Below are 27,412 nucleotides of genomic sequence, written 5' to 3'. Positions count from 1 at the left end.
TCACAAAGTTGGGGATAATAATGCTCCCTACCTCACAAAGTTACGGGGAGGATCCGATGAGACAGCATCGGCAAAACGACCTGAGGAGGGGGCACGACTAGAGAGACGACCTCGGAGGCTCCTGGGAGCGCAAACCGTACAACCCCGACACGTAGGCGATGCTTCAGCGCGCTCGCCAGACGCCACCTCCAGGGACAGAGCGCGGCCGCTCCGAGAGTTGGGGGAGGGGGCGGGGAAACAGCGCAGCGCCCACAGCCTAACAAGCAGCCGCGCGGGGCCACTTAAAGGGCCGGGCAGGTGTTCTCGCACGTGGTCCCGGGGCGGGACTGCCGCGGGGGGAGGGGAGGCCCGAGGCCGGCGGCTCTCCGGGTCAGCGCGCCCTCGGCTGCCCCCTGAGGGTCTGACTGGGGAGGCGGCGCTCGGCCGCCGCCGGGCCCGGGGCCCGGGCTTCGGCCGCTTCCCCCGCCCGGAAGAGCGCCCGCCGCGTCAGGGAGGAGCAAACGCGGAAGCTGCGGCCCCGGCGGGGGAGGGAAGCGCTCGGGGTCCGTTGCGGGCGTGGAGGCGGCGCCCCCCTCCCCGCCTTTCTCCCAAGTCCCCCGTCCCTGACGCCCCTCCCCCAGGACTGACCGGCACGTGACCTGCTTGGTGCTCATGATGGAGGGTGAGTGAGTGACTGAAGGACGGACGGCTGGATGGAGAGGCGGCCGCTCGCGCGCCTCCGCTGCCGCCGCCGCCGCCGCCGCCGCCTCAGCTCCCGAGCGCTCGGCCTCTTCCGCCCGGGGCGCGGCTGCTCTGGCCGCGTCCCTCTGCCCCGCCCCAGGAGCCCCTGCGTCACCGGGCCCTCGGCGCCGCTACCCCCCGCCCCGCCCTCTCGGGCCTCACCTTTGTAGCGCCGGCCGGAAACCCCGCGCCGTCACAATTGGTTCCGCCTCCCGGGCAAAGGGCGCACGCGCAGCTCCTGGCTCCTCCACGTGCGCCGGCTCGCTTCGCGCTGCGGCGTCCCGCTCGGCCCTTGCAGCTCGGCCCTCGCTCTGGGTGCCTCCCTCCCCCCGGCGCCCGCGGTCCCCGGCTCGGCCATCCTCCCGCCCTGCCCCCTACCTCTCCTGCCCCGCCTCCGCCTCCTCGGGCCCTTCCGGCTCCCCCCACACCTCCGCTTCCTCGGGCTCCCCGATCCCCGCCCCCGGCCCCGCCAGCTCCCCCTGGCCCCGGTGGCCGCCCCGGGACGAGGGCTTGTCCGTTGCCTCGCTGGTGCCCTCGGGGAGCCCCACGCCCACCAGCGTCGGGGACTTGGACAGCTCGGCCCCGCTGTCGGGGGAGCTCTTGGAGGACGAGCCCCGCTCCTGCCCCTCCTTCTTGGGCTTGCGGCCCCGGCCCCGGTGCCTCATCCTCAGCCTGCCCCAGTCGTCCTTGTCGGCGTCCCTGCCGTAGTCGCGCCTGGCTAAGCCCGGCACCCGGCCGTTCTCCCTGTCCCACCACTGGCTCTCGTCCCACACGTCATTCTGCATCTTCTTGATGCGCTCCCAGTTGTCCTTGCCCTTGTACCGTCGGTCCAGGTTCCCCTTGTAGGGCTTCCAGGCCTTGGTGCACTGGCCCATGTCACAGACCCAGTTGCCGCCCTCCAGCTGCCACACCCGGCCCAGGCTGTCCCTGCGCAGCCTCCGCCCGTGGCCCTTCCTCTCCAAGCTCTCGCTGTCGCGATAGCCCTTCCAGTCCGCACTGTCCTTGAGCCACCTCTCCTTGTCCCACTTGTGGCCCGGGCTCTGCGCGCTTAGCCAGGTCTCCTTCCTCAGGTGCCTCCCTTTGTCCCAGTCCTTCCTCTTCAGCTTCCTCTCCTTGTCCGCGCTCCCCTTCCCGGCTTTGGCGCCTCTTCCCAAGCTGTAATTGGTTTTGTCTCTGACTCTCTTCACGTCCTTCCGTAGCCCCGTTGCCCCGTCCCAACTCTCCCTGGACAGGTACCTGCTTTTGTCCAAACTGTCCCTCTGCAGTCTCCTCCCTCTGTCCCAAGGGTCCTTCCTTAGGCCTGTCACCCCGTCCCAACTGCCCCTGGACAGGTACTTTCTTCTCTTCAAACTGTCCCTCTGCTGTCTCCTCCCTCTGACCCACGGGACCGTCCTTAACCCCGTCACTCCGTCCCAACTCTCCCGTGACAGATACCGAGACCTGTCCCCCTTCGTTTTCCTCCCCTTGTCCCAAGAGGGCTGTCTGAGCCCTGTCACCCCGTCCCAACTCCCCCTGGACAAGTACCTTCTCCTGTTTACATTATCCCTCTGCAGTCTTCTGCCCCTGTCCCAGGAGGACCGCCTTAGCCCTGTCACCCCGTCCCAACTCTCTCTTGACAGGTACTTCCTCCCATCCACACTATTCCCCTTTAGATTCCTCCCCCTGTCCCAGGAGGGCCGTCTCAGCCCGGTCACCCCATCCCAGTAGTCCTTTGTCAGATACTTCCTTCTGTCCAAACTATCCCTCTGCTGTCTCCTCCTCCTGTCCCAACTGTCTTCCAATCCCTTCCTTCTGCTTAAATTGTCCCTCTTTAGCCTCCTCCCTCTTTCCCAGTTCTCCATTGGAAGTCTTCCCAAATCCCAGCTGTCTTTCCTCAGTGATTTCTTTCTTTCCCAACTGTTCTTCCTCATCATCCTGTCCAAATTGTCCGCCCCCAGATTCCTCTTCTTTTCCCAACTGTCTTTCCCCATTCTCCTGTAATTGTCAGGACTGCCCCTTGATGCCCTTCCCTTCTCCCAACTGCTCTTCCTCAGCCTTCTCCTCTTGAGACCGTCCTTACCCAGTCCTCTGTCCTTTTCCCATTTCTCCTTTTTCCGTCTCCTCCCCCTTTCCCAAGTGTCCCTCCCCAGTCCAAAGTCCCTTTCCAAACTGTCCTTCCCCATATACATCCCTTTTTTCCACTTGTTTTTCGACAGCACCTTCCTTTCCAAACTGTGCCTCTCCAGGCCCATGTCTCTGTCCCGATTTTCAGTCCTCAGTTTCCTGTCCATTGCTGTATTATTTATACTATTAATCCGTCTCATTGCAGCTTCCAAAGTGTCCTTCCTCTGCCCCTTTTTCCAAAAGAAATAATCCCTCTTAAGCCCTCTATCTCTGGCCCACATATTCCCATCCAAGTTATTCTTTAATAGCATCTTTCCTTCATCCTGATTTGCCCCAAATAGCCCTCTGTCCTCAAAAAATGTTTTTCTGAGGCTCTCTTCATCCCAACTGACCCTTCCTGGGGTCCTTTTCTCCCAACTGTCTTTATTGGTACCATCCCAACTGCCCCTCTTGTTCCTGTTCCACTTGTTACTTATCATCCCCTCCTGTCCACACTGTTTCTCCTCATTCCCTTGTATCTATCCCAGGTGTCCCAGCCCCAACCCTCTCCTCCTGCCCAACTATTCTTCCCCAGCCCCTTCTACCCTCCCAACTATCCCTCCCCAGCCCCCTCCCTTTCCCAACGGTCCCCATTTATAAAATGAAGGGATTGGCCTGGAGGATGGCTCAGGTTCCTTCTAGCTCTAGAATTCTATGTTCCATGATCTCTCCTCAGCTTTCTTGAACCCAGGATGATAGCCTGGTGTCATGAGAGATATTGGGTTTGGAGCCAGAGAACCTGGAGGTTCAGGTCCTGATTCTGTCACCTGTGTGTCCTCAGTTTCTTCATCTGTAAAATGAAAGAGTTGAACTAGGTGACTCCTAAGGTCTGTTTTTTAGCTCAAGATGTATGAAATTATGACTCTCTTCCGCATACTTCTTCCCCGCTCTCTTCCCTAACCCCTTTCCTCTAAAAAGCAATGAAAGAAAATGGAATGAAGAGGACTGGCTTTGGAAAATTTGGTAGAAAGCTGCCCAATTATCCCCCTACCCTCTCTTCTCTTTCCAAATATCCCTCTTATCTTTTTCAGATCTTCCCTTTATCCCATCACCCCATCCCAGCGTTGCATTTCCAGGCACCACACCTCTCCAAATGGTCTTTGCAACCTCTGACCCCTGTCCCAATAGTCCTTTAGCTGTCATCCCATCCCAACTCCATAAGGTAATGGAGATAATAGGGTGCCTTTCCACTCAGTTTCAAATCTAGTGCTCTTTATCCCATCTCGTCTCATTGTTTCTTTCTTTTTATCTCGTCTCATTGTTTCTTTCTTTTTGGCGAGAGTGTCAGGAGTGGGTGAAAGAGATACATAGTCTCACGTTTATAGTTAAAAAGGACCTCAGGAGTCATCTAGACTTCAAACCTCTATTATACAGATGAAGATGGGGGAATAATTGTATGGGTCATATCCTCAAAATACTTCATTCTTTCCAGCTTTCCACATTCTTTCAAATCTATTTGTAACCTAAGTAGTGCTTAAAATTCAAATATTCTCTCATTCTTTATGTCTTTTTACTTGTTTATTATGTAGTACAGGTTGAATTGATTTATGGGAGCTCTTTGGGGAACCATACATTCTGGTGCCTCCATGGATGTTTCCAGGGATTCCAGAGTTTTGGTAAGTAACTCAGCGCTTGGGTTTGGAGAAAATGAATAATTTCCTGGCTGCTTTGGTTCATATAGTGTCTTGGTACTTAAGAGTTTCATCACAATGGTATGGTATGATTCAAAAAATTCCATACCATCCCTTGATATTGCTAGAAGGATGCCACATCCGTTTTAAAAAGAGGGAAAAAAGCCTCTCTAGCTTCATTTCTTTGACTTTTGTGTCATCCTGTAACTCTGAGACTTGCAGTGAGTGACGGAGTATCACATCATGGTTTCATCACCAATCACATCCATATGGTAGCTAAGAAGGAAGTTCCTTCACTAAGAAGGAACAAAATAAGCGTTTATTAAGTACCGACTGTATGCCAGCCACTTTACAAATATTATCTTTACTTATTCACTAAGTTTAATTTTCTGTTTTGTTATTTCTTTTCCTGAGTACTATACCCATTTAAAAGAGAGAGAAAAAAAGCCTCTCTAGCTTCATTTCTTTCTTTGACTTTTTCTGTGTCATCCTGTAACTCTTGAATGTATTTCCATTGAGTGACAGAGTATCACATCATAGTTTCATCATCAATCACATCCATATGGTAACTAAGAAAGAAGTTCTTCACTAAGAAGGAACAAAATAAACATTTATTAAGCACCAGACTATATGCCAGCCACTTTACAAATATTATCTTATTTAGTCACTGTTTAATTTTCTGCTTTGTATTTCTTTTTCTAAGTACTGTCTTCCTCAAAATGGACCAATTCAGTACTTAAATAATTGTATTTTAGAAAAAAAGAAATTGAACAAATCATCAATAAGCTCTCTAACAAAAAATCCCCAGGACCAGATGGGATTCACAAGTGAATTCTACCAAGCATTTAAAGAACAATTAATTCCAGTATTATATAACTATTTGGAAAAATAGCAGTCCTTTTATGTCCTAAATTCCTTTTATGACAAATATGGTACTAATATGTAAATTAGGAAGATCAAATACAGAGAAAACTGTAGACCATTTCCCCTAATGAATATCGATGGAAAAATTTTAAATACAGTACTAGCAAGGAGAAGTTAGCAATCTGTCACAAATATCATACTCTATAAGCGTGTGGGATTTACACTAGGTATATAAGTGTAGTTCAGTATGAGGAAAAGTATCAATATAATCAACCATATCAGTAACCAGGCCAACAAAAATCATGATTATTTCAATAGTTGCAAAAAAAATTTTTTTAACAAAATAAAATATTCATACTTATTAAAAATTCTAGAAAGGATAAGAATAAATGGAGCTTTATTAAAATGGTAAGTAGTATTTATCTTTGTCATTTGTTTGTCCTTTGTTCTCCAAGAGGACTTTGATATCAGGAAGTTAATGCCATGACATACAAGTGAATTAGATTTAAGTTTGTGTGTGTGTGGAACTGTGCAAGGTCACCTGCCTCATGTTCCCTTCTAGAGCCATCTGGGTCCAGTGGCCAGATAGAGATCAGGATGAGTGGAGATGGCCCTGGATGCAGTGGGAGACCTTGGCCTTTTTAAACTAAAATCTTTTGCTGGTCTTAGTTTGACCACAGCCATTCAGTGATTAAGGCTAGGTAGCAACTGAAGCAGAGAATGGCCCCTTTCACTTAGTCTTGAAAAAGAAAAAATCTTGGAGGGGAAGACTAAGAGTTTCTGGCCCAAAACAGAAATGAGTGCTATTTTACATTGATCAGGACCAAACAATGACCAATTGGCCCTTGGCCAGGCACTTGTTGGCCAGAGTGATTAAGAACTAGGTAAAAAATGAATGCCATGGCTTCACATCCCTGATGTCATGGTCCTCTTTGAGAATGAAGGACAAACAACAACCTTTATGAGTAGTAATAGTTGCTGCCCCACTGGGGACCCAACTATAGAACTGTCTAGTTAAGCAACATAACTCTTTTCTTTGTTCTTTCCCTTCCCTTCCCTTCCCTTCGTCCACATAGGATATACCTGTAGGTACTCTGCCCAAAGGGGAATATACATTTTAATTGCTGAAACCTCACAAGAAAACTTGGAGGGTTACAGGTTAAATTTCTTTCTTAAGGACTATGCCTTAATCCCAGATCACTCTGGCTCTCATTGATTGGCCAACAAACAATAGGTCCTAGGCCAGTATTTATCTAAAACCAATAGCAAAAATCATCTATAATAAGCATAATCTAGAATGCTTTCCAATAAGAATAAGGGTGAAACAAGAATGCCCATTATAAACACTGTTGTTCAATATCGTGCTAGAAATGCTAGCTATAGCAGTAAGAGAAGAAAAAGAAATTGAAGGAATTAGAATAGGTAACGAGGAAACAAAACTCACATTTGTATACTTGTGAAGTAATTATGAAGTGTAATGTATTAGGCACTATGTGAAGTGATAATATGAAATAGATTTGGGAGAGCATAATGATTCGTGACATAAAACAACAGATATAGACATACATTATATAGGTTATAAAGATTCGCCATTTATTAGGGAAATAGCTAAATATGACTAAACACAACAAAATCATACTAACTGAGCAATCAGTATGTCTTTTGGGAGGGAATGACTTTTAAAATCTAAAGTTCACAAGCTGATTTAGATTTCACATCACTTAGAGACTCTCAGAGAATCAACTAAAAAACTAGTTGAAATGATTACTTAAACTTTAGCAGAGTTCCAAGACATAAAATAAACCCACATGAATCATCAGAATTTCTATAACTAACAAGATTCAGCAATAGGAGATAAAAAAGTTCCATTTAATAACTATAGACAACAGAAAATCCTTGAGAAGTCTATCTTCTAAGACACTACCAGGAACTAGATAATACAATTAAAAAACACTTTTCACATCAATGAAGTCAGATCTCAAATTAAGTTGGAAAATGTTAATCACTTATGTCAAGCCAATGTAAGAAAAATTACAGTTCTGTCTAAATATACTTATTCAGTGCTATACCGATCAATGATGTTATAGAACTAGAAATGATAATTACAAAGTTACGGGAAAAAAAGATAGAACAAAAGGTCGATATTTCAAATGAATTAATGAAAAAAAAATGTGAAGGAAGGTAGCCTCAGTGAACTAGATCTCAACATCATAGAGTGATGATTATGAAAACAATCTGGTACTTCCTAAGAAATAAAGTGGCAGATTAGTGAAATAGGTTAGTTCCATGATATACAATAGGAAAAGACCATAGTTATCTTATATTTGATAAATGCAAAGACTATTTGACAAAAACTGCTTGGAAAACTAGAAAGCAGTTTGGCAAAAACCTACATATAGACCAATACCTCACAGTATATACCAAAACAAAGTCAAAATGGGTACATGATTTACATTAAGGGTATATCAAAATAGGAACAAGTTAGGAGAACAAGGAGTAATTTGCCTGTCAGATGTATGGAGAAGGGAAGAATTTATGACCAAAGATAGCATTATGGAATGTAAAATGGGTAATTTTGATTAAATTTAAAAGGTTTTGCACAAATAAAACCAATGCAACCAAAATTAGAAAGAAAAGCAGAAAACTTGGGGGAAATGTTTTCAGCAAGTTTCTCTGATAAAGCTTTTATCTCTCAAATATCTAAAGAATTGAATCAATAAGAATTTGAGTCATTCTCGAAATGACAAAATGGTCAAATGGTATGAACATGCAGTTTTCAGATGATGAAATCAAAGCTATCTTAGTCATATTAAAAATGTTCTAAATCGCTTGGTTAGAGAAGTGCATTTTAAAACAACACTGGAGGTATACCTCACAACTATTAGATGGCCAGGATATAGAAAAGGAATATGAAATCCTCTTATCTGATCATTAGTTTTTCACCTTCTGCCTGTCTGCCTTTCCTTACCCAAGTCTGTGTTTTTTATTCATACTAGGTCTTTAATCCCTCAACTCAATTCTCACTCAGGCCATTTCCTTTAGATTAGCTTTTTTCCTTCATATATTAACCGTTGTACCCTGCTAATTATCAGTTTTGTAATCACTCCCATCATCTGTTGCCTTTGCAACACATGTGCTGGTGAATGAAAAGGGAGGAAATTATGAAACCCTTGTGATTGTTGTCTTAATAGTAAAAATTTGTTACACAACCTTAACTGGGCCCTTACTGTTGTGAGGCAGTCCTACTCTACTAATTTTATCAATTCACTATGCCATTCTCTACAGTGGTTCTTCCAAATTCCTTTTCATCCTTTCTCCATCTTGCCTTGGTCCCTCCCTTTTCCCCTCAGCTGAGAACTTTGCCTCATATTTGCAGAAAATGGAGGTCATTCACTATGAGCTCCATCTTTTCCCTCCTCTTATCTCATATCACTTAGATACCTTTTTCCGCCATCTCCTCCTTCACCCATTTCCAGTGAAGAGATGACCTTACTCCTTACCATGACTAACCATGACTAACCTCTGTTCTGTTTTCTTCTCCACGGGATCCCATCTCAACCCATTTTTTTCCCAACAGATTGTCCTTTCTGTCATTCCTACTCCCCTACTTCTCTTCAGTCTCTTCCTGTCTACTGGCTCCTTCCCTACTGCCTCTAGACAGAGCCATGTCTCCTCCATTCCCAAAAATTTCTTGATCTGTCCCTGTTAATATCTCTGTCCCTCTTAATATCTTATTTTTCTTCTGCCTTTTGTGGCTAAACTCAGCAACAACAACTTCAAACCATCTACAGTAGTTACTTTCACCTTCTCTCTCCTCACTTCTTAATCTCTTATAATTTGGCTTCCATCCTTGTCATTACATCCAGTCTACTCTCTCTAAAGTTACTGAAGATCTCTTAGTTGCTGAATCCAGTGGATTTTCCTCCTTGCAGCCTTGAACATTGTTGATCACTCTCTCCTCCATGTTCTCTTCTCTCTAGATTTTCAGAACGTCAGTCTTTTCTGGTTTTCCTCTTACCTATCTGATTGCTCCTTCTCTGTCTCCTGTGCTGGATCCTCATCCAGATCACATCCAGTAAGGTGACCCCACAGGATTTCTCTATATTACTTCACTTAGTGTTATCAGCTTCCATGAATTTAATTACCATCTCTGTGCTGATTATTCTCAGATCTACCTATCCAGCCTTAACTTCTCTGCTCACCTCCTATCTTGCATCCCTTTTGCAACTGTCTTTCAGAAGTCTCTAGTTTGATGTACAATAGAAATCTTAAACTCAGTATGTTCCCAACAGAACTCAATATCTTCCCCCTAAACCTGGTCCCAGTCCTACCTTTTCTTTCCTTCCATCCTCTGAGTCGCTCATACTTCCAATCTCAAAGTCATCCTCCACGCCTATCTCCCACCCCTCTTAGCCAGTCTGTTGAAAGGCCTGCTGATTTCACCATTGCAGAATGTCTTGAATACATCTGACACTGCTACCATTCTAGTGCAAGCCCTGAATCCCTTGATGAGGATTACTGTCCACTTGGATTGCAATAGCTACTAATAGGTCTGCCTGAATTATTGTCTCCATCCATTTCAATCTGACCTCCATTCAGCCACTTAAAGAAATAACTCCATTGGACTTGGGAACGTTGAAGTTAAAAGTCTTTAATTATGCAACTGTAGAAGTGAGTATCCTATATAGAAGAGCAACACTTGGAATCAATAGACATGTCTTTTTTTATATCCGAAATGCAAGTCCCTCCCCTGATGCCCCATTGACTGAATACCACAGTGATCACAACATATCCAGAGCATAAGCCCCCCACCTGAGTGTGAATCTGCACCCCAGATTACATCAGTACTTCTCCTTTGGTGTTCACCTTATTTGGAGTTTGGAGGCCTTCCCCTGATTCCCTTTTGGCTGAGTACTATAAAGGTTACGACTTCTCTTGTGTCCTCTTCTGAATACATCACCACACATTCCTTCCAAATCTCCACTTCTATATTATACTATGTATTTAACATTTAACCATGTATTTATTATTCTCATTTCTCAGCTTTGAGTACATTTTATAATGTGTTTCAATGTGTTTTCTTATTCTAAATCCCCATCCCTTAGTACATTCTCCCTGTTTTCAAGTCTGAATCTCCCATCCCTGATTACATTTTTCTTTTATTAGTTTTGTCTTCTTGTTCTGAGTCACAGCCTCCATTTCCTAGGTTTCAGCCTCACCTTTTTAAGTTTCATCTCTCTGCACCTCTCCAGTTTTAATATCCATATTTCTGTAGAAACCAAACCCTCATCCAGTTCTCACAGCCACCAAAATGCTATTTCTTTCTGAATTGCCCTTCTTCAAATACATCCCTTTTTTCCACTTGTTTCTTGACAGAACCTTCCTGTCCAAACTGCGCCTCTGCAGGCCCTTGTCTCTGTCCCGATTATCAGTCCTCATGTTTCCTGTCCATAGCTGTATTATTTATACTATATTAATCCATCTCATTGCAGCCTCTGAACTGTTCCTCCTTTGCCCCTTTTTCCAAAAAGAAATAATCCCTCTTAAACCCTCTATCTCTGACCCACATATTCCCATCCAAGTTATTCTTTAATAGCATCTTTCCTCCATCCTGATTTGCCCCAAATAGCCCTCTGTCCTCCTCACAAAATGTTTTTCTGAGGCTCTCTTCATCCCAACTGACCCTTCCTGGGGTCCTTTTCTCCCAACTGTCTTTATTGGTACCATCCCAACTGCCCCTCTTGTTCCTGTTCCACTTGTTACTTATCATCCCCTGCTGGCCACACTGTTCCTCCTCACTCCCTTGTATCTATCCCAGGTGTCCCAGCCCCAACCCTCTCCTCTTGTCCAATTATTCTTCCCCAGCCCCTTCTACTCTTCCAATTATCCCTCCTCAGCCCCTTCCCTTTCCCAACGGTCCCCATTTATAAAATGAAGGGATTGGCCTGGAGGGTGGCTCAGGTTCCTTCTAGCTCTAGAATTCCATGTTCCATGATCTCTCCTCAGCTTTCTTGAACCCAGGATGACAGCTTGGTGTCATGGGAGGCATTGAGTTTGGAGCCAGAGAATCTGGGTTCAGGTCCTGATTCTGCCATCTGTGTCCTCGGTTTCCTCATCTGTAAAATGAAAGAATTGAACTAGGTGACTCCTAAGGTTTATTTTTAGCTCAAAATGTATGAAATCATGACTCCCTTCCGCATACTTCTTCCCTACTCTTTTTCCCCTCTCCCAAAAAGCATTATAGAGGAAGAAGATGAAAGGGTCCAGGACAGAGCCTTGGGGGACATGCATGGTTAGTGAAAGGAGCTTCAGATAGCTGAGGGAGAACTAGAGAGGAATCACCAAGGGAAGGAAGGATGAGGACTGAGCCAAACTTGCCAAATCTGGCAGCTTGGTCCTTTGGGGGGATGGAGTGGTTTTGGGTAAGTGACAGAATTGGAGAGCTGAGGAGAAAATGAGAGAAGAACTGGAGACTTCTGTGGAGTGCAATGAAGAGGGCGGGAAAGGAAAAGGGGGTCTCTAAGAGTAGTCATGAGGCAAAGGGGGCTGTGAGAAATGGGGAGGGAAGAACCACGTCGTGAGAGTTTGGGAGCTGAAGGGGATCACCTGGCTGCAGCGAGACTCCAGGAGAGATGATGGAACAGATTGGAAGGAACCTTGCCAGCACACGTTTCTGTTTTCTCATTTAGCAGCCTGTGAGTAGGAGTGAAGTTGTGGATGGTGGAAGTTGTCCAAGGCTCAAGTTTTGCAGAGATGGATCAGTGATGGGACAAGGAGACACAGGGGTCAAGGGCAGGGCAGAGTTGAACTTGTTTGCCAAAGCGAGGAATGGAAGAGAGTGTATAGCCTGGGAAAGAATAGAAGAGATTGGAAGTGAGGGCACAAAAAGGGGGTTAAGCTTGTAAGGCCCAGGAAGAGCATGGAAAAAGAGAATTCTAGAGGTTGTGAAGATGGACGCGATGCACCTGTAGATAATGAGGGCAAAACTGAGAGTTTGTCCGATAGCTGGATATCAAGAGGAGAGTGACCTAGACTGCCTTTGAGGCATCGGACAGTGTTCTCAAGGATTCCCAAACCTCCTTGTTTTTGACACTGTATCTCTTGGTGACACTATATAACTGTGTATTCATAAAATAACACAGTCTTTGATGAATCAAAATGAGAGGTGAGCAGAAAGGCGAGCATAAGCAGGCTGCAGTTACTCATCATGGCTCACATTGAAGAAGGGATGTAAAAAGTATCATCCAGGAATGGGGGACCAGAAACGGGAGTGAGCCAAGTATAGGTCAGTCAGGCGCCTCTTGCTATTTTCTCTTGGACTCTTCCCTGACTCACATGACGAAGTAGCCCTTCTCCTTGTCAAAGCAAACCACTCTATAAAGGGATCAGGGAAGGGGCTTTGTTCTGGAAAAGTGGGAATAATAGGGTGGAAGGAACATGTCCACAGAGGTGGAAGAGGGCAAGATGGCCTGGGTGGAGGGATAGAGGGCTGGACAGGATTTGAACTTGAAGCATGGTTTGGTGTCCCAAGGCCCGGCAGTAGCTACATGGCCTAATTGGTGTCACCCATCAATTGGGCTGAATCCCAGGATGTGGATGCCAAAGGTAAGGGGAATTAACTTCCCCAGGGAATGGGGCATGAACTTGGGGACACTGTGATTGAGTGGGGAATCTAGGTCCTAAGTCCGTTGTGGACGATGCTGGGCTATTTGGGAGGAGAATGCCAGTGGTGCCAGACAGATGGTGAGGTGAGCAGGATGGCTTTAATGGTAGGAGATGGTAAGATATGAAACTGGCACTAATGAGGTCATTAAACAACTCTAATAAGGATTAGCATTCATATAGTATCTTAAATGTGCAAGGTGCTTTATATACATTATTTTACTTGATATGATTTCTGTTTTAGAGTTGAAAAATCTAACGCTAAGTCCTTCTTAGTGTCTGAGGCTAGTGAGTGTCTGAGGCAGGATTTGTACCCAGGACTTCTTAATTGTAAATCCAGGACTCTATCTAGTGCACCGCCATTTCTTTGCATGGCCCCACCTTTCTGGACGCCAGCCATTGAGCCAGAGGCAGGACTTCAACTTGGTTCTTTCTGATGTGGAGGCACTGTACTGGGCTGTGTCTCTATATTCTTGTTATGTGTCTACCAATCTGGGTTTAGCTGTTTGTGTTAGTGCTGATCTGTTGCCCCTATTAAAAAAGAGGTGGGACTTTCAATCTATTAGGATCCATTCTATTGTTGTTTGTCCTTCCTTCTCCAAGAGGACCATGACATCTGGGCCATGGCGCCAGGACATGCAAGTGAGTTGGATGTAAGTGAGGAGGGAGGCTATGCAAGGTCACCTGCCTCACTTTCCCCTCTTGATGCCATCCGGGTCCATTGGCTAGACAGAGATCAGGATCCATTCCAAGTTTTGGCACCAAAGAATTTTAAAGCCAGAAAGGGACCTTCTAGGTGTGATGCCCACATTACACAGAAGAGGTAGCCAAGGCAAGGAAAGGTGACAAGATTTTCCCCAAGTTCACACAGCTGCCTCACAACAAAATTGAGTTTAGGACTCTAGTTCTCCTGCCTCTTCTTCAAATGTTGTTTCCACTTACTTTTCCTAAAAAAAGTTTTACCTCAGAGTTATTTTAATTTACATTTCTCTAATCAACAGTGATTTAGAGCATCTTTTCATATGACTATAGATAGTTTTAATTTCTTCATCTGAAAATTATCTGTTCATATTCTTTAACCATTTATCGATAGGGGAATGACTTGTATTATAAATTTGACACAATTCTTTATGTTTTGGAAATGAGGTCTTTATCAGAAACTGGCAGTATCTTGTTTGTGTTGGGTTTTTTTTGTGCAGAAACTTTTTTGGGGGGAGGGGAGGGGCTGAGGCAAGTGGGTTTAAGTGACTTGCCCAGGATGTTAAGTGTCTGAGGTCAGATTTGAACTCAGATCTTCCTGACCACCTAGCTGCTCCTGAAACGTTTAAATTTAATATAATCAAAGTTGTCCATTTTGCCTTTCCTAATGTTCTCTAATTCTTCTTTGGTCATAAATTATCCTCTTCTCCAAAGATCTGATAGGTAAATTATCTCTTAATTTATCTATGGTATAATCTTTTATGCCAAATCATATCCCTATTTTGACCTTATTTTAGTATGGGGTGGGAGATGTAGATCTGTACCAAGTTTCTGACATATTATTTTCCAGTTTTTCCAGCAATTTTTGTGAAATAGTGAGTTCTTATCCTAGAAACTGGAGTTTTGGGGCTTATTAAATACTAGATTATTTACTATAGTCATTGATTATTGTGTCATGTGTATCTAACCTATTCCACTGATCTACCATTCTATTTCTTAGCCAGTACCAAATGGTTTTGATGACTGCTGCTTTATAATATAGTTTTAAGTCTGGTACTGCTAAGACACAATATAATTTTGTTATTTTTTTCTAGCTCTATAAAATAACTTTTTGGCCATTTGATCGGTATGGCACTGAACAAGTAGGCCAATTTAAGTAGAATTGTCCTTTTTATTATATTAGCTTGGCCTACCCATGAGCAATTGATACTTTTCTAGTTGTTTAGATCAGATTTTATTTGTGTGAGAAGTGTCTTGTAATTGTGTTCATCTAGTTCCTGATTTGTCTTGGCAGATAGCTGCCCCCCAAATGTATTTTGTCTATATAATTATTTAAATGGAATTTCTCTTTTTATCTCTTGTTACTGGGCTTTGTCAGTAATATATAGAATTGCTGGTGATTTGTGTGGGTTTATTTTATATCCTGCAACTTTGCTAAAGCTGTTGTTTCCAGTAGGTTTTTGGATGAGTTTCTAGGATTCTCTAAGTATATCATCATATCATCTGCAAAGAGTGATAGTTTTATCTCCTCCTTGCCTATTCCATAATTTCTTCTTCTTTTCTTATTGCTAAATCCAACATTTTTAGTATGGTTTTGAACAATGGTGATGATAATGGGCAGCTTTGTCTCACCTCCTGATCTTATTGGAAATGCTTCCAGCTTCTCTCCATTACAAATAATGCTTGCTGATGACTTTAGATAGATGTTGCTTATCATTTTAAGGGAAACTCCCTTTATTCCTATGTTCTCTAGTGTTTTTTTAAAATAGAAATGGGTGCTGTATTTTGTCAAAAGCTTTTTCTGCATCAGTTGAGATTATATAATTTCTGTCAAATTTTTTATTGATATGGTCAATTATGACAATAGTTTTCCTGATACTGAACTAGCCCTGTGTTTCTTGCTCACTTGCTCACAGTGTATTAATATGCTGATAAATTGTAACCTCTTTGCTAACATTTAAAATTTTTGCATCAATATTCATTAGGGAGATAAAATGATTTACTAACATTCAGCTGCAACGTAGTCCCATATTTGGGCACAGAAGATGCCAGCTTCCCGAGAAAAGAGGCTGGCTCTTTAAGAACAAGATTTGTGGAACCTCCCAGTTCCTGGCCCTCTGAGCTGTTTGGCTCTCAGAACTGTCCATCCGAATGAAGTCACCATTGATCATGTTGCCTAGACTGCAGGGCGAGCGCCAGGTGTTCTGAGACGGGGAGGAGGAAGTTGGGAAGTCTGTAGCTGCTTGGGCCTTTTTGTGCAGAGAGGCTCCTGCCATGCACCCTCCGGAGGCCGGCCATCCTGTGGTCCGGTTCCGCCACTGTGGTAAGAATATCTATTGCTTCAGAGTACCCGACTTCTGCCCCGTGTGTCATCAGCCCATGAGTTTCAGGACACTAGACGAAGCACCCATCACCATTGCCACCCCATTGATCCATGGGCACCAAGAACAGTGCGCCTTCCTGCTCAAGCCCACCCAAGGCACCTTCCTTAGGTATGTACCATCTTCCCAGGGCTGTTATGGAAAACTGTTTTCTTCTATGATTTTCACCTTCTCTTCCTCACTTCAAAGGGACAATCTTTGTTTGTTTCCCTCTCATGATGTTGAATGTTTCTTCCTCCCTCTGTTGAGATGCATACTTTAAATATATTTGCACAAAAATAATTAAACAGTGTTTTGGGCATTAAATAATATAATCAAATAACATCTTTGGACTAGAGAAAGGAGCTCCAAGTAAGGAACTTGCTCTACCATTGCAGGTTGGTGCTTTCTCTGTACCTTAAATTCTTTTTCATTTTTAATATTTTACATTTACATTTAAATTACAATTACATTGGAAAACAATGTTTAACATTCTTTTAAAAAAATTCTAAGTTCCTTTGGACTTCCCTCCCTTCCCTCTCCCTTCTTTGAGAAAGCAAGTAATCAGAGATAGGGCTTAAAGAATGGCCTGGCCTGCTGACTAGTGACTTGCCCAGAATCTCCTCATCCAGAGGTGAAAGAGGTGGTGTTTCTGATTCCAATGCCTCTGCCACTCCCCAAGCTGCCTCTCTTTGCTAGTGTTCAGCGTAGTGTCCGACACATTGGAGGTGCCCAATAAACGCTGGAGCCTTGCTCACTTATGTAGCACCATGCTACATGTTTGCAACATGTTTTACTCACACTGTCCTGCTTGAACCTTACAGTAAACACAAGAGGTGGGCAGTGCTGTTATGTTCTGTTAGTTGTGTTACCATGGTATCACTTAGCTGCTCCAAGCCTCAGTTTCTCATCTGTAATATGGGAACGTAGTACAATAATGCTGTAAGGCACACATATGAGATGAAATAATTATGCCAAGTGTTTTACAACTTTCTAAGAGCTATATAAATGCCATCGTTATAAAATGAGATACATTTTCTTTGTTGTTGTTTTTTGAGATACATTTTCTTGAGAGTTAAGGACAGCACTTTGGCATAAGAAGGAGGAGGATGGAATTAGAGCAATCTTCTTTATCTCTCCTAGCCTTAATCCTCATCTGTTCTTGGGGCTGAAACAGTTACTAATAGTCTCTTAACCCTCCCAGAGAGTTCTATTATCTATTATTATAGATAATAAATGCACATTTAGGGGCAGCTAGGTGGTGCAACGAATAGAGCACGATCCTTGAAGTCAGGAGGACCTGAGTTCAAATCTGGTCTCACTCACTTAACCTTTCCTAGGTATGTGAACCCTGGGAAGTCATTTAATCCCAATTGCCTCAGCAAACAAACAAACAAACAAATGAAAGAATGAATGAATGTACGTTGACCCTAGGATAGCTTAAATTGTTAGAAGTAAACCTTTTGTCCTCCCCCTACCTTCTTCCATTGACTTGGAAGTTACTCTGGGCTTCTGAAGGCTGTGCATATAAACTCCAACAGGTCTGACCAAACTGCAAAAGATTTGAGTATTGAAAACTGTGGAAATAACCAGGTATCCCTCTTTTAGGAGAGGAGACAAGGTCCAAATTGGAATTTAAATAAATGGGAAGCAAATCCAAGCTAGGCCAATGTGAGGGTTTCAGAGCCAAAAAAACTAAGGGTTTGAGACAAATGAGAAACAAGTTGTAGGAGTTTCAAGGACTAGGAAATCATTACTATCTCCTGAGTATTGGAAAATGTAAGGATATCCGATACAAGGAGTCTGACTCCATTTGTCAGCTGAATGCATTCTTGCATACATTCTTCTGCCCTAAGGTGTTGATGGCATGATGCCTGGGGCTGCCATGTCCAATCTAGATTCTACTACACTGGCAAAGCAAAGGGCTCGGAGAGCTTTGCTTCCTCCAATCCCCCAATGCTATGGATTGGCAGCAGAAGGCACTATGGGGGGGAAAGGGGAGAAACCTCCTATGTCTTCCCCCCCATCCTTGGTGATCTGTTAGGTATGTAAAGGGGCTCATCACTGATGTGAGTCAACAGTCAGTCTATAAACTTTATTATGCACCTACTATGTGTCACATATTGTGCTAAGCTCCAGTTGTTCTGAATACTATGTTCTTCCTGACCATTCTGATTTAGGACAGATACCCTATGTACATCAGATATCAGTTTTTCAGGTAAAAAGAAATGATATATATAGAAGATTTCTAAAATTTGTTGTTGTTGTTTTTACAGAGAGTATGATGGAAATGCTGATCTCCATGTTGGAATAACCAATACCCATGGTAAAACAGTTTCTTTACCTTTTCAATCCTGTACCCTAGGTTCAATTAGGTTCACTTTTTTTCTTTCTTTATTTTAAAATTTAATTTAATTTATTTGAATACACATTGCTTTATGAATCATGTTGGGAGAGAAAACTCAGAGTGTGGAAGAGAAAAAAAAAAAAAAAAAACAGAAACAAAGAAGTGAAACATAGCATGTGTTGATTTGCATTCAATCTCCTTAGTTCTTTTCCCGGATGCAGATGGCATTTTCTGTCCAATCTATTGGCATTGTCTTGGAAGACTCACTTTAAATGTTTATTTAAGAACACTTCACAGGACCAAGCACCTTTTCACACCAATTAATATACCTGGTGGTGGTGAGTTCCCACTATGCCAAAGGCAGGGTTCTGAGTATGTGAGAGACACACTCTATTGGGAGAGAGGGGTGAGGTGAGAGGGTCCCCAACCCTAAGGAGCTAACATTCTCCCTGGGAGGAGAAAGGAAGAGATTTGTAACCACAGATAGATAAGTTATACACAAGACAATTTGAAGAAGAGGGAAGGAACATTAATATTTAGGGGAATCAGGAAAAGATTCTAATAGAAGGTTGGACATGAGCTGAGTCTTGAAAGAAGCTGGAGATCTTGAGTTCTGTATTTTTGGGCATTTGAGCCTTAGTTAAGTCAATTGTGCAATCTCTTCCTGACTCCATTTGGGCTTTTTTTTTTTTTTTTTGACAAAGATAATAGAGTAGTTTACTATTTCCTTCTTCAGCCCATTTTACAAATGAGAAAATTGAGGCAGGCAGGGTTAGGTGACATGCCCAGAGTTACCCAGCTACTAGTAAGTGTCTGAAGCTGGATTTGAAGTCAGGAAGATGAGTGTTTTGACTCCAGGCCCCTTACTCCATCCACTGAAGCACCTAGAGGTTTTCTGTCTTTGGTTCTGCCTGAATTAGTGCTGAGTTTAGTCTGTGTGATTTATCAGCTCACATTCTGTGTCTGGCCACTAATTTGAGTCCATAGAAATTAACCCTGGACTTCAACCTCAACCCTATAGGGGTGAGGGATAGTTGTAAACCTATCTTATCGTCTTTACAAATATTAAACTCACCTCTCTCCTTAAATATGTGAAAGCTTTTTTTTGTAAAGCCTTTTTTTTTGGTAAAAGATTTTAACCAACCAATCAATCAGTATTTTGTAAGTCCCTGGTGTGTGCCAGGCACTGTGGTAAAGCACTGGATTTATGGATCCATAATTTCAGTGAAATAGATCTGGGCATCTTTTAATATTTGGGTTTTATCTTGGGGTAGAGTGTACTCATTACTCATTTCTTAAAATATGGTTCACCATTCTCCCTTTATCATAGTCATATATTCAGCTCCAGGGAATGCAAACCCAAGAATTGAATATTTTAATTCAGAAGATTAGCCAATCAGACCAAAGACTTTTAATAGTTTAAATTTGTTGTAGATTCTTTTTTAGGGAAATGACATAATACAACTTATTCCAACTAAAGAAGTTGAGAGTTTTCCTTAAGCTCGTTGCAGAATTTTGTGTTCCTGGGAGAAAGCAGGAGCCAGAATTACTTGAATATTCCCCTTTGTTTTTAGTCACAGTGTCAGGAAGAACCCTCTGAGAGTTTTTACTTGCCTCTAATCAGGAACCTGGGACCCATTGATACCAGATCAGTCCTTATTTGGGAAGCTTTTGTTTACATATTAAGATTTCTTTTTATGAGTGAAGTAAGGATTGCCTCCAATCAGGAACCTGGGACCCATTGATACCAGATCAATCCTTATTTGGGAAGCTTTTGTTTACATATTAAGATTTCTTTTTATGAGTGAAGTAAGGATTTTGTGGCTGCTTTTTTCCATGATTGAATTTCCCTTAAAGCAGAATTATAATCTGCTTTTTAAATTTTTTTTAAAAATAGGAACTGTGTATAATTACAATGAGCAAGGTATCCACAGAGATGATGCTGGGTGGGAAGAAAGTATAAGTATTCCACTATTGCAGCCCAATATGTTTAGACTGATGTACCGATGGGATAAATATCTGGAAGAGTTCTCTGCAACAGATGCCTGGTCTCCCAACAGGTATGTAGTTCTAAACTAATAGGATAACAAAACTACTTACAAGCATTGGGATGCCAGAAATCACTTCTGGTGAGTCTTTAGAGGTTCCCTTAGCAGATTTCTCAATGATATAAATGAAGGACAGGAAGAGGAAGGGATTGGTGATCCTGCAGAAGGCCCCCTCCTGGTGTGACACCGGGCTGCAGACACAAGTGTATGCAGACACAAGGGGCTGTGTAATTTGGGCCAATGAATTTTACAGAGCTGATCAACAAGAAAGCTTGAGTCTTATGGGAACAAAACCCCAGCCAGAGCATTTCAGATTGAATTAACCTTGGGGGTAAGGTGGGAGGAGAACTTCACAAAGATTAGACTCAGAGAAATTAGTGCTTTCTTCTCTTCTTGTATATTTCTAGGCAAATTTCTCAAGTAGGATCTTTACACTCATGCAAGCTAATATTAGTTCATGACCTGGTACCATCCTGGGTATCTTTATGTCTTTTAAAACTTACCTTTAATTCAGAGAAGCAGCCCTGGTACAAAGTAAAGGACATTAGCTCAGAAGTCAGAAACCCAGGGTCCAATTTCACCTCTGAACCTACCTGTGTGAACCTAATCACTCTCATCTAAAAGAGCACAATCAGGCCAGAAGTTACTCGAGGTCTCTTCTAGTTCTAGACCTATAAAACCAGTTCTGTATCCCTTGGAATCAATGGGACCACCCTGGACCGTCCCCCAATGCAATAGGAGAGGGTATGGAAAGGGCATTGCTTTGGGAGCTCCAAGATTTTCTATTGATTTCCATTGATTCTATTTCTGTTGAGATTGTGTGATCTTGGGCAAGCCCTGAGTCTGTTTCCTTAACTCTTAAAAATGGGTCCCATCAAGTTCTAAAATTTCATAGTTAGGATCTGTAGATAATTAGTGTAATTTGGCCTAGGAGTTATGTTACTACTATTTGGAATTGAATTATTAAATTAAATGTAACTGTAGTTTTCATTTACATGGGCGTCTAAGGGTTGCAAAACACTTTCCACATATTTCATCATGATCCTATGGATTAGTGCTCTTGCCCTCCCTATTTTAGAGGTGAGATTTAGCCCAGGGTTACACAGATAATAAATATCCAAAGTGGGATTCAAGCCCACCCAGCTCTTCCTGGGTTCCAAGTTCCGTGCTCTGTCCATTACGAGATTACATATTACCTGAAGAATTGCACAGTTTATGTGCTTACTGTCCAAATTTCAATTTTTCTCCCCTTTTGTTGTACACTTTTGAACATGGAGAAACAAATCGAAGACAACCATTGCGCTTATGAACACCCTGGCTAGGTTTAATTTTAAACACATCCCAAAAAGGACTTGGGAGTGAAGTAGGAAGGATGCACCCAGCCAACATTTAGGCCAGTGATTTGACAACTCCTATGGATGATTTTGTCCTTGTTGCCTATAAAATTCCTTCTGAGTCTTTTTAAAATAACTAAATTTGTTTTCAAAGGTATGAAGAACACTGTTACAACTGTTATACTTATGCCCTGACATTCATTAATTCTATACTGGCTGCAGAGGGGAGACATCAATTGGACAAAAATAAATTCACTGAGAAATTTGTGGTACCCAAGACAAGGAGAGCTGCTAAATATATCACACTCTATCGGGCAATAGAAGAAAAGGGTTTCTGCGTTATTGATCGCTGTGATTCAGATGCAAGTCGTCCTTAGGGGAACAATGTATGAATGAAATTTTAAAATGCACTTCTATGTCAACAAAGGAGATGAAATTTGGAGAGCTGTTATACAAGGATTGATTCCTGAACTTTTAATCTTCTGTACATTGGGTTGTCATGGCTGAAGAATTCACCAGCTGGTGGCCAGCCTCCTGATAATGGACCTTCTCCTAATCAGTTGCTCTAGTCTTCAGACACAATCCATCACGAATACCATACTTGAAATCTTTTCTGCATAATAACCTCCCAGAAACCTTGTTTCTTTGGTCTATTCAAGAATCTAGAATTGTTAGATGATTTTAGGTATACATGGCAAAAGGAGCTGTATAGCAGGAAATAACGGGAACAAGATGTGCAGAGGAGGAAAACAGGAAGGCAGTAGTGAAAGGTTGTTTACCCCAAGATTCATGATTTTGTTATTTAGCCTGTACCGTGAAGGGGTAAAGACAAAGAAAGCTGGGTATGAAATGATGTAACGAGATGGTATATAAGAAGGAATGAACCTGCTAGAAGTGGTGATGCCATTAAAGAAAATATAGAGTGCTTAATAAACGCTTTCTGTGCTTGACAACTTCTGGCGTGTCAGGTGTTCTGTGGGGAGGAAAGCAGCTGGAGGGAGCTGCTTTGGAGACATCCAAGTACCTGGAGGATGGTAAGGAACCCAGTTATAGTTTCCCTTGGTGAGTAGGGGAGCTCAACGTAGAATAACTTCCCTGCCATTGTGAGGTTATAGAGTTTAATCTTTATTTTGAATTGTATTGATGATGCTTATATTTATTTTACAATCATTCCTGATTATATTGCACCCCCATAAACACAGAACCTTACTTTTTTGAAAAATAGGTTTTATTTTTTGTTTCTTATATTACTATAGTATCCTGTGTATTCCTTCTCCGTGACATTACTATAGTTTCCCACGTATTCCTTCTCCATCCATTTCCAGAGCACCACCTCATATGACTAAGTATTTTTTTTTAGAGAAAGCATAACTGATTGATGAATTGAAAAAGTCCCCAAAAAGCTGCAATGTGTAACACCTGTGCACTTCCCACCTTCACAAGTGGGTAGATGGGGGTGGCTTCTCTTTTGAGATCATTTGATTCTGAATCTTTTAACAAAAAGTTGAGCAAAGGCAATAATAATTATATCTGCAAGTGTATTTAGCATTCTTTTCCCATAGTGTCTATCTATACCATTCTGTCATGAGAAAGGTACATTTCAAGAGTGAGATTTTTTATACTGGCAATATCATACCTCAATCTCTAAGGAATCAGAATCATGGGTCAACCAAAGGGAAAGACACATCATAAGCATAAGTAAGCTACAACTTATTACCAGCATCACATTGCTCACATGAAATGGCATAAAAGATTATCAGGGATGTTTATCTGGGAAAGGAATAGGGCTGCTCACGGAGCAAGAGGAAGGCATAATGGATAACCCATATGTAATAGTGGTGTCTATGTAATATTGAGATCTAAAAGAAATTTGTGTTGGCTGGAGCCCCCATGGGACATTTACAGGAACACAGGTACAAGATGGAAAGGATCAGTGACATCACAAATTTTATTACCGTCTAGCCAGCATTGAAGTACATGCACTGTGGTTAATAAAAATGTCCCCAGATAGCAGCATTTTTCAGTTCATGTAGCCCAGGATAAATGATTTGTGAAAGTAATTAAGAAGGGGCAGCTGGGTGGTGCAGTGGATAGAGCACTAGCCCTGAAGTCAGGAGAACCTGAGTTCAAATCTGGCCTCAGACACTTAACACTTCTTAGCAGTGTGACCCTGGGTAAGTCACTTAACCCCAATTTCCTCAGCAAGCAAAAAAAAACAAAAACAAAACCCACCTATGTTTTATTATCTATCCAAAAAGTGTTAGTACTTTCAAAGTAATTACCACAGGAAAAAATCCCCTTATTTTAGTTATTTGTTGTTCAGTCGACATAACTCTTTGTGACCCCATTTGGGGTTTTGTGGCAGAGATTCTAGATCAGTTTGCCATTTCTTTCTCTGTAATATTCTCTTTAAAATGTAATCTTCTCTGGAAGCAGGTTTCTTGGCGGGGCTTCTGAGGGCAGCCTTCCTTTCAGTTCAGTAATCCCCCCCATATACAGCCAGGAGTTATAAAGTCCAGATCCTTTATTGTCTCCTTCAAAGTCTTGTCTCCTTCCTTGGGCCCGGTTAGCTTTCTTAGAGGCCTATCTCTCCTTGGTTCCGAGAGCTCTTGCCACTAGTCCTTTGCCTCTACCAGCTTCTGCCTCTGGCTCCCTCCGAATCTCTCTGAATCCAAAGGTTTGTGCTTCAGCCTCCAGCCAGCACAAAGGTGGAAGATGGAATGAATCTGTCTCGGCCTCCGAGAGCTTCTAGTGCGCTTGTCCTTCTGGCCCCCGAGAGCTTCTTATATGCTCCACAGTGAGTACACACCAATCATTGCATCACTAGGAAACCATTATTTGTTGTAGGATTAAATCAATACTAAACTAGATTTAATCATTGTCTCTTCAATTCCACTTAGTATCTTGTTTCAAGTTCTGGCCTTTGTAGGATCTCCTTGTACATCTCCTTGTAGGATTAAATCAATCATACTGAACCATGCTAAATTAGATAACTATTGTCTCTATCAATTCCACTGACTTAGCACCTTGTTTCAAGTTCTGGCCCATAACATTTCTCCGGCTCATTTTACAGATAAGTAAACAGGGTTTAGTGACTTGCCCACAGTCACACAGCTAGTAAATATCAAAGGCTGAATTTGGACTCAGGGCCTCTTGACTCCAGGAGTTGCACTCTGTCCACTGTGCACACCCTTCATAGCTGCCCTAGTTAATTATTGTTATCAAAGTTATCATTATTTTCTCCAAAACATGGAGAGAATTCTTTGGGAACTGATTTTAGAGCCATCACGAGTCATTACTTTTGTGGCACATTTTTAAACTCAGAATCAGATTATCCTCTATGGTCATTCAACTCTCATCAGATTTGGTACCAAATAGCCATTTCCAATTACCAAATTCAACTGCAAAGGAAGAAAACTTAACATGTTAACACTGCTAACAGCGATCCAGTTTTTCCAATTACCTCATTTACATTATATTTGAAGGCAATGGTAGAACTAAAAATAGCTGATACTAAAATAGAAAATCAAAGATTTGTATCCACCAACATTTTGAAAAATGCTTGCGATTTTTAAAATTTGTCTTTGAAATAGTTATGTTTACAATGTATGCAATTTTGAGAATTTATTGTTATTTAAAAATAGGATATTAGGTCCATAGATTTTGACTTTAGAAGTAATTTTCATGGCCACTCAGTCCCATACCTTCATACAATGAGTTTAAGTGATTTCCTTAGGGTCCTAACAATAGTAAAATAGCAGAGCTGGAATGTGATCTCTTTGACTTCATAGCCATTGCTGTTTCCACATTTCCATGCTGTATATTTTTGTCTTTTGACTTTTCTGTCACTCTAAATGTGATTTTTATATGTATGTTTTCTTAACATTTGGAGGACTATTTCCTTGTTTATTTCTGTAGCTTATGTACAGTACGTGTTAAGAGAATCATATATAAAGATTGGTTTTTGTCAGGGTCCTCTACTTTGGCTTTACATGTAGTGTTGCCCAAGTTTTTTTCTAATTATTGTCCTTAAATGTTATTTAGATACCTCCTTCCCTTTCCCACTTATCTTCAGGGATTCCACTTTCACTAATTTTTTTTTTCTTTTACCTAATACCTAATGTATTTTTTTTCTTTCAAATGTGTCATATCGCCACTATTTGCTTTTTTGATTCAATTACACCTAGGCTTATTCAATTTTATTTTCTTTTGAAAACGTTTGGGGACTAGAGAACTTGCATTAGGAATAAAAGGGACAAAGTCCTGCCTATGATACATAGTGACTTGTGATCCTGAATGAATCACTTATCCTATTAGTGCTGTTGGAGTGTTTCTAAGACTTCAGAGAAGATGCCAACCTGCCCTGGTAGCCTGGCATTTGAGAATTCTCTATGTTAATGAAACCACAGGCACAGACTTTATTCCTACTCTAACAATTGCTACTTGACTTGATTTATTCTGTTATGTTTCTTTGCTATTGATGTTTTTAGTAAGAGATTCTGCTGCTAGGAATATGTCCCCAAGGAAGTCATTGACAAAAAGGCCTCCATAGACACCAAAATATTTATGATAGCATTTATTTAGTGGTAGCAAAGAACTGGAAAAAATAGTGTCTACTGATTGGGGAAATAGTTGAACAAATTGAATGTGTTGTTAGGAATGATGAATATATGGATTTAGAGGCATAGAAACACTTATACAGATATAAAGTGACATGAGCAGCAGAGTCAAGAAAACAACATAAACAATAATCACTACACTCATACAAAGAATGTTGTAAACCTGCAAAGAAAAATCCTGGCCCTGAAGAAGAGATCCGACAAGAAACTACCTACTGTTTGGAACAGAGAGAGAAGGAGAACTATCCATGGGTATGGATCAATGCCTATAATTATCAGGTTGTTTTTTGTTCTATTGATATTTTGCTGAGTTTTTCATTTTTTCTTTTAAAAAAATGTCATAAGGGATAGTTCTCTTTGAGAGGAGGAAATCTAGGTGATATAAAACCAAAAGTTATCAATATAACAATCCATTAAAAACCATCATAAAAAACCAAAAATCCTTTATACAATTAGGATAGAAATGACCTCAAACTCATTGGACTGCCAGTTTATAGATTTTCCTTTCTCCTCTGCCTCCACCCACCCAGTTTTGAACATTAGAGCATTTAGCTTTCTCTAGAGCTGTGATAATCCTTTCTTATGCTTCAACTGTCAAAGATCACTGAAGGGCTCCACAATTGCAACCATTAATTCAGTACTCTGGGATATGATGCAGCAGGTAGGTGTGGTGACTTCACTTTATTCATACGAATAAGGTGAATAAAAGAAAAAAAAAACTTTCCAATCTTGGGTTTTGACTTATTAGATTCTGTAGTTAGATTCTGTAGCTTGGTCATCACTCCATCCTTTTCCTTTTAAAATCCTCCTCTGCCCTGGATACAGCACGGTATCTCCTTTTGTCATCCTCACATTTCCTTTAGTTCATTCTGAACTTTAGCTGTGCTGATGATACTTTTATAGGCCTGTGTCTTCCCTAACATACTGATCTTATTCCCTGCCCTTGCTTCCATTTACTAGGAGTACTTTTTAGAAAATCAAAGCAA

The 27,412-nt window shown here is 42.0% G+C and overlaps 2 protein-coding genes across 10 annotated transcripts in view; one reads left to right on the top strand and one right to left on the bottom strand.

Moving 5' to 3' along the window:
• MKRN2 (makorin ring finger protein 2) overlaps positions 1 to 3,448 on the bottom strand; it is a 28,247-nt gene extending 24,799 nt beyond the window's left edge. Inside the window, exon 1 of one of the 4 annotated variants that reach the window (XM_031955372.1) lies at positions 2,245 to 3,448. In XM_031955372.1, coding sequence (XP_031811232.1) covers positions 2,245 to 3,302 — 1,058 coding nt within the window. In that variant the 5' untranslated portion in view covers positions 3,303 to 3,448. Of the gene's footprint in view, positions 1 to 627; positions 824 to 882; positions 1,145 to 2,244 lie in introns of those variants that run through there. The other 3 variants (XM_031955366.1, XM_031955387.1, XM_031955378.1) reach the window with 3 other exon arrangements.
• Positions 93 to 22,760, top strand: MKRN2OS (MKRN2 opposite strand). 6 transcript variants are annotated; one of them, XM_031955447.1, is made up of 6 exons: positions 93 to 151; positions 4,392 to 4,478; positions 15,704 to 16,210; positions 18,355 to 18,404; positions 20,323 to 20,485; positions 21,962 to 22,760. In XM_031955447.1, exons 3-6 carry the CDS (start codon positions 15,993 to 15,995, stop codon positions 22,182 to 22,184), a joined length of 654 nt encoding a protein of 217 aa, XP_031811307.1. In that variant the 5' UTR covers positions 93 to 151; positions 4,392 to 4,478; positions 15,704 to 15,992; the 3' UTR covers positions 22,185 to 22,760. The 6 variants fall into 6 exon arrangements, with proteins under 6 accessions (XP_031811307.1, XP_031811327.1, XP_031811315.1 ...); XM_031955467.1 differs by having other exon boundaries at positions 103 to 151; positions 4,397 to 4,478; XM_031955455.1 differs by lacking the exon at positions 93 to 151 and adding an exon at positions 432 to 661 and having other exon boundaries at positions 4,397 to 4,478.
• The last annotated feature ends 4,652 nt before the right edge of the window (positions 22,761 to 27,412 follow it).

Source organism: Sarcophilus harrisii, chromosome 1 (assembly GCF_902635505.1).
Source record: "Sarcophilus harrisii chromosome 1, mSarHar1.11, whole genome shotgun sequence".
Classification (NCBI taxonomy): Eukaryota; Metazoa; Chordata; class Mammalia; order Dasyuromorphia; family Dasyuridae; genus Sarcophilus; species Sarcophilus harrisii.
This window is presented reverse-complemented; position numbering and strand designations above follow the sequence as displayed.